At 57.9% G+C, this 7,073-nt stretch overlaps 1 protein-coding gene across 1 annotated transcript; it reads right to left on the bottom strand.

The window, feature by feature from the left end:
- Positions 1 to 1,280: 1,280 nt before the first annotated feature.
- NCS1 (neuronal calcium sensor 1) lies at positions 1,281 to 6,366 on the bottom strand. Its single transcript, XM_031057301.1, has 8 exons — positions 6,306 to 6,366; positions 5,966 to 5,990; positions 4,265 to 4,403; positions 3,713 to 3,791; positions 3,509 to 3,597; positions 3,138 to 3,215; positions 2,546 to 2,662; positions 1,281 to 1,901 (listed from the first exon to the last, which is right to left on the bottom strand). The coding sequence occupies exons 1-7, from the start codon at positions 6,364 to 6,366 to the stop codon at positions 2,564 to 2,566; spliced, it is 570 nt and encodes a 189-aa protein (XP_030913161.1). The 3' UTR covers positions 1,281 to 1,901; positions 2,546 to 2,563.
- Positions 6,367 to 7,073: the final 707 nt, after the last annotated feature.

The following is a 7,073-nucleotide window of genomic DNA, read 5'->3' on the forward strand; positions in this document are numbered from 1 at the left end:
AGAAGAGGCAGAAATATTGCACGTGGATGTGAGGTCAGTCTCCTTGGGGATGGGGAGAGGTGTTTTTTTATGGGCATCAAGAAGTACCACAAGCACAAAATCCCAAAACTGGGGAGTGGGGCTGCAGGGTGAAGAACCAGCACCCTTGGCTGGGGCATCTGTCCCTGCCATGCCAGGAGGATTCAGGGCACACTGAGGCACCACCTTGTCTCCTGCATGGTGTCACACTGTCCTCCAGAGGCAGATGTCACCTCCCCCTGCCAGGGGACAGTCCTGTGTCTGGGCTTAGCCACAGGAGCTGGGACACAGCTGGGTGGAAGGAGGCTGCTGCCATCAGCTGGGCCAGAGATGGAAGGGTGAGGCCCCAGGGTGGCTTTAGGGGTCCCAAAGGCTCCTTGCACTCTGCTCCTCAGGGAATGCACATCTCTCCTTTCCCAGAGCAGCTGAGGCATCACCCCTGCAGTGCTCATTCTCCAGCAGAGAGAATGGTGTGGGTGCTGGTGGGGCTGAGCTGGGGGCACATCCCAGAGGGGTGCTGGGTGCTGATGGAGTTTGGAGAGGCCCTGCAGGCCTGAAGCTGCAGCCCAGTGTCCCCAGGTGTAAATTCCCAGCCCTTTGCCTCCCCCAAGCTGGGTGCAAGCAGCTCCATTTGGGGTCACAGCAAAACTTCCCACATCCTGTGGGAGTGGTGGGGTAAGGAGACACTCTGAGCTGTGCTCAGCCCAGCCTGGCACTCCCCTGTCACCCTGTCCCAGCAAGACAGAGCAAGGCTGCCCCTCCAGCACACAGGATGGTTCACAACCACCACCAAACACCTTCCCACTGTTTGCAAAGCAGAACATAGCAAAGGAATCTGCCTGAAAGCAAAACCCAACTCTGGGCTCCATTAATACTTTTTCATGCAGAGAGAAAATGAAGGGAATGAAGGAAATAGGGATGTTCTGGTGCCCAGCAGTTTCCTCACCCTGCCCGATGGATGGAGCTTGGTCTGCTCAGAGTTTGGGCTGAGTGAGCCCTCACTGAGCCCCCAGAGGGTGAACAGAAAAATGCAGGGAACACGGGAACAGGGAGAGGAAAAGAAGCTACAGCATCCCCTCCAAACAGCAGCCAGCCCACGGAGCTTGGGATGTGAGGGGTGGGAGGAGAGGGGGAAGGCAGATTTTTTGGCTTCATTGTTATTGCAGGCTCCCGGGTCCCCGCAATAAGTGTACGAGCATGTAAACCTTACAAATCCTCACCTGGGTGGGTGGACACACACACGAGAGACAAAACACAGCAGCAACATTTACAACAAATAAATAAGGATATCGATCGTCGAGATAGGCATATAAAAAAAAGCCTCACTTTTTTCCACCGAAGGGGGGAAAAATAAAAACCCAAAAAACCAACAAAACAAAACCAAACCAAAAAGCACGATACTGTCTCACCAGAAAAAAAATAAAATAATAATATAATATATATCCCTAGTGAGCCGAGCCGGGCTGCCAGCGGCGTCGTGGGTGACGCCAGGACTCTGTTCCCAATTGCCGTCGGTGCCTCCCCGCCCGCCCCCGGTACCTTCGGGCTCCTCCCCGCCGGCACATCCGCGGTCCCATCCGGAAATGTGGGAAAAAGGGAGCAGAGGGGGCTCGGAGGCCGGAGGGGGCTCTGCCCGCGGCGATGCTCCAGCGCTCCCCGGCCCCGAGCTCTGCGCTGCCGCTCAGACCCGGGTCTGGCGCAGGCAGGTTTGGGAAAAGCGGAGTTTGGCGAATGGCAGCGGCTGGTTCAGAGTGCAGAGAGGGGGCTGAGCTCGCGCTTTGAGGGCACTCCTTGCTCGCAGGACAGAAAGGGAGGCCGGGAGGGACAGGCAAGCTTCGCACGGCGGTGGTCGGATGGCACGGAGAGCATCTTCCCCCAGGCATCTGCAGGAAAGAAGGGGAGAAGGGAAATGGGGTGAGAAGCACGGCTGGAAATCCCTGTGGACATCTCAGTGCAGCTGGAAGGGCAAAGCCAGAAACAGAATAGATCTTGAAAATCTCAAAACTCCAGTGGGGTTAAAAACATCCCACCCCCAGGACACTCCTGGACTGTGATGACCAAAAACACTCCAAGGGACTCTGCCCAGCTCCACAGGGCACAGCAAGGACCACGGGATGCTCAGCCCAGCACCTGTATGATGCTGTGAACCAGTGTCCCTGACACTGCCGTGCCAACCAGCTCCAGGGCATAATATAATAAGATAAAAGATAAATAAACCATTTAATATAATCTGTCTCTGGAGTGTCCTCATGCCCCCAGCACACCAGCTGCCTCCCAGCCTCCTGTGCAGCCACATCTGCTGGTGAGGGCGCGAGCTGTGCCGCAGGCAAACATTTCCATCTCCATGGGATGAGGTCTGAGGGGGCTCTGTGATACTGGGAGAAACCCATCAGAATGGGGGCAGCATTCCCCCTGGCTGGATTTGGGGGGGATATCCACATTTTGGTGCTCCAGCAGAGGAGAATCAGCTGCCTGTGCTGGGGGAGGTGGGGATGGGGGATTTGGGGCCCCCCAGTGCTGCACTCACCGCCGCTCGGCCCCGGGACTATACGAGCCCATCGTAGAGGGAGAGCGCCTGCACGATGGAGGGGTCGGCCTTGGAGCCCTCCTGAAACTCCTGCAGTGTCAGCTTCCCGTCTGCATTCTGCAAAACACTCCTGTCACTGCACTGCTCCACCCAGCTGAGCACCCAGCACATCCACACCAGCCCACACACCCTCCCCACTCCGCTGCCTCAGCCTCAGTTTCCCCACTGAGTCACCCATGGAGGGGACAATGCCACCCCGGAGACCCTGAAATGGGTACAGGGATCCCAGAGGGATGTGGGCATCCCACAGTGACCCTGAAATGGGTACAGGGATCCCAGAGGGATGTGGGCATCCCACAGTGACCCTGAAATGGATACAGAGATCCTAGAGGGATGTGGGCATCCCACAGTGACCCTGAAATGGGTACAGGGATCCCAGAGGGATGTGAGCATCCCACAATGACCTGGGCAGCAGCTGAGATCTTGTGTTGGTGGGGCAAGGAGGCACCTGCAGGAGCCAAGCTGCAGCAAAGGGATCCACAGCACCTCCTAAATCCCTTGGGCACAGGGAAAAACCCTCAAGCATCCTCACCTTGTCCATCATAGCAAAAATCCGATCCACCCTCTTCTCTGGTGTGTTCTCCTCCTCAGGAAGCTCCACTGTGTTCCCCTGCAGCAGCAGGACAGGACCAGGTCACACACCCACCTGTGCCCTGCCTGGAGGGCGTCCCCAGGTGAGGATTGTCCCCCACCCACATCAGGACAGGGCGCAGGGGAACAACATTGGCACCAGAACCACCTCAGGACCAGATCCAGACACTGCCCTGGCCATGACAGCCACGATGGTCACAGCCCCCCACCAAAAAAGGCCAAAGAAGGAATGGGGGTGTTTCAACATTCTCACAGAGCTGAGCTCCAGCCCAGCAGGCACTGCTTGCCCCGTGCTCCCCCTGCCCCTCTTACCACCATCTGATAAATGGCATCCACAATGTCCAGCATCTCGTTCCTCGTGATGTATCCATCGTTGTCCAAGTCGTACAGCTTGAACGCCCCTGTGAGACAGAGCAGCCCCGAGGGGCTGGGACTGTGGCCCCACCCTGGACATGGACGCACACCCCAGCACCCTGGTGGGGCTGAGCCCAGCAGCAGCCCCTGGGGAGCACTTACACCTCAGCTTCTCGTCCAGCGTGCCCCGGGAGGTGACCGACAGCGCCTGGATGAACTCGGAGAACTCGATCCTCCCATCCTGGGGGAGGAAAGGAGGAAAGAGGAGTCAGGCTGCTGCTGCCACTTCTTCCCAGCAAAATCCTCCCTGCCCATGTATCCCCTCTGGGGGGGCACATCCAGAAAGGCAGCAGGGAGGGAAGAGTGATGCATGTTTATCCCCAGCACTGTGATCCAGCTGCTGTGCCCAGAACATGCCGGCAGGAGCAGCTCTGGAATGCAGGGGCCACCACAGGAATGGGCTTTTGTCAGGGCACCAGCACACCACTTCTTTCCTGCTTTGCCACTTCATCCCCCTTCACCACATGATTCTCCCCAACTAAAATAAGCACAGGGGCTCGCTCCAGCTGCAATTGCCGCTGCAATTCCACCCCCCAGGAAGCACTGGAATATTCTGCTCCTCCAGTGCCAGGCAGACACATCCCAAACCCATCCCACCATCACCATGGGCCCAGCCCTGACCCCCCTGGACCCAGCTCTGGATCCCAGACTTACTTTGTTCTCATCGAAGACATTGAAAACAAAGGTGGCAAATTTGGTTGGGTCTCCGAAGGGGAAGAACTGCTTGTAGATTTTCTGGAAGCCGGCGGCATCGAGCTGCCCGCTGGGACAGTCCTTGATAAAGCCCTTGTACCTGTGGAGGGAGGGCACAGCATGGGCCCAGGAGGGCCTCCCTACTGATTTGGGAGGCTCTCCCCAGTGCTGCAGTGGGCTGGAGCTGGGAAGGTCCCCAGGTGATCCCTGTGTCGCTCCCATCACACACCCACAGCATCCCAGCCTGAGGATGAGGGGATGAGGTCCCTGTGGGCACCACAGTGAGGGTGGCAGAGGGGACAAGCAGTCAGTGGCACCAGTGACACCGAGTGATGACACAAGCAGTCAGTGGCACCAGTGACACCAAGTGATGCCCACTGCACTGCTCCAACCTGCTGCCAGCCCACAGGGGCCACAACCAGGCTTGTGTTGAACATTGTCCAGGACACGGGAGGTGACAGGGACCCACTGCCCTGACAGGACTGGCAGCGATGCCACGCTGCAGCTGTGCCCTGGCAAAAAACAATGGCACAGTGACCACTGAGGTCTGTGAGGGTGGCTGGGCACTGGAACAGGCTCCCCAGGGAAATGGTGATGGCACCAAGCCTGCCAGAGGTCAAGAAGTGTTTGGACAACACTTGCAGGCACATGGGATTCTTGGGATGTGCAGGACCAGGAGTTGAATTTATGCTGATGCTTGTGAGTCCCTTCCAACTCAGGATATTCTGTGATAATTTTTGCACCACCACAAATGAAAGCTGCTCAGAGGAGCTGGGGGGCACAGCAGGGTTCCTGTGTCCTCAAGTGGCACAGCTCAGGTCACTCCCAAAACCCATCAATGCTTTACCACCCCAACAAGCCCTCGGTGCCAGCTCCAGGCTGGACCTGGCTGCTGGAAAGTGCAGCTGGGCCAGAGGGAAGGGGCTCGGTGGCTCCGTGGGTGTGGGCACCATGCAGGGAGCACGAAGGGAGCATGTGGGACCACATGGGCACCACGTGGGGTACGTGGATATTATGCAACCCCTCGCCCAGATCTGTCAGGCGCCCGCTGCAGCGGGACAAGGGCTGGAGGAGGAGGGGAAGGGGGTGGCGAGGTGGGAAAGCGAAGAAGTGCCGGTGACATCTTCTTCATCTGCTGCAGCTATGACTCATCGGGGAGGGGGGGAAGGAGGAGAGAAAGAGAGAGAGATAAAGAAAGCAAACCTCGACTGGTGGGATAGGGAGATGAAAGGGAAGCAGTGGCTTTTCTAGGGCGCTGTGTTCGGTGGGGTGGAGGGGATGGAGTGAGAGCATGCTGTGGGTGAGAAACTGTGGATGCTGCCCCTGACAGCTCTGCAGGCCCTGCTGCCAAAGGGACAGCACCAGCCTCCTGCACCAGGTCACCAGCTGGACAGTCCCCATGTCCCCACACTCTCTGGCTGCTCACATGGGGAGGGAAGAGCCACTAGAACCCAGCCCTTGCACGGGGTGTGCAAGGAAAACCCCTCTATTTTCTGCTCTCCCCTCTATGAGGCAGCACCTGCACCCCAATACGGGGCACCTGCCCACACCCCCTGCATGTCCCACCCTGCCCTGCCAGCGGGGTGGCTGAGTGCCACCAGCTGCTGTCCCCTGCCCACAGCCCCATGCCCCAGCCAGCTCACCCCCATGGCAGGCACTCACCACTGCTGCACCTCCTTCTCTGTGACTGCAAGAGAAAACAGGAGAAAAGAGAAAAAAAGAGTCAGAAATTTAGTGCTTTTGCAGTGCCAGCTGTTCCTCTGCACTGCCCATCAGTGAATTCCCTGGGGAATGCTGTGGGGCTCCCAACAATGAATTCCCTGGGGGATGTCCAAGGGCTCACTTTCTCCATGAGCTGCCAAGTTTTCCCCATGTGGCAGAAACTGCTTTTGAGGCACAGCCTGGGCCAGCCCAGGTGGTCCATGGGGCCAGGGCTGCAGGTGCTGGGGACCCCCAAAACCAGGGAGTGTTCCTGTGTTGTGCTCAGGGAATGCAGAACCACGATGGAACATGAAGGGGACAAGCTGATCATGCCTGGGGAGGATCTGGCCCTGCTGCCTCATCTTCCGAGAGCCAAAACATCCCTGAAAACATCTGCCAAAACATCTGCCTGGAGGCAGCTCAGGGAAGGGACTTGCCTGGCCCTGACACACCGAAGGTGGGCACAGGCACAGCCCCAGGGCTGGCATCCCCCCAGGTACCAGCAGTCTCTGGAGAAACATCCTCAAACACATCCCAGCCCTCACCAGGCTCTGAAAAAACCCCCAAAATACAACAAACTAGCAAACAGACAGCACTGGCAAGCCCAAGTGTCCCCAGCCAAGGGACAGCTGCCGAGATGAACAATGTCCTCAGCAGAGGGAAGGCTCTGAGGGATGCTGGGCAGGGGCTGGCACTTGTCACTGCGTGTCCCACTGCAGGAGCTGTGCCTGTGCCTCCCCACAGCGGGGAGCCAGGTGCCAGCAGGTGGGCACAGGGGGGAACGGCCTCTTTTGTCATTTCCTTTGCATCTAAATAGCGATAAAAGAGCCGCGGGTCTGAAAGGCGCGGGGATAATGAGGCGAGCGGAGATGTCAATGTGCAAACGGCTGATAAAAATAGAGACCGAAGCCACACCAACAGATGCCAATTACCTTGGATGGCAAGAAAAATAAAGAAAGCAATTTTCCATCAGGAAGATTTGTAACGTGCCTGGCAGAAGGTGCAGAGCTCAGAGGTGAGGGCTGGGGCGGCAGCACTGGGGAGGCTGGGAGGGCACACACAGGCCCCC

Source organism: Geospiza fortis, unplaced genomic scaffold (genome assembly GCF_000277835.1).
Source record: "Geospiza fortis unplaced genomic scaffold, GeoFor_1.0 scaffold27, whole genome shotgun sequence".
Classification (NCBI taxonomy): Eukaryota; Metazoa; Chordata; class Aves; order Passeriformes; family Thraupidae; genus Geospiza; species Geospiza fortis.

What these genes read in the sequence shown, in the direction of transcription:
- NCS1 (XM_031057301.1), bottom strand. Translation starts at nt 6,366, where the DNA reads ATGAGGCAGCAGGGCCAGATCCTCCCCAGGCATGATCAGCTTGTCCCC. An exon ending in TGTCCCCTTCATGTTCCATC is followed by an intron (nt 5,991 to 6,305) that starts GTGGTTCTGCAT and finishes TTTCTCTTGCAG; the next exon opens with TCACAGAGAAGGAGGTGCAG. An exon ending in TTTTTGCTATGATGGACAAG is followed by an intron (nt 2,663 to 3,137) that starts GTGAGGATGCTT and finishes AGTGTTTTGCAG; the next exon opens with AATGCAGACGGGAAGCTGAC.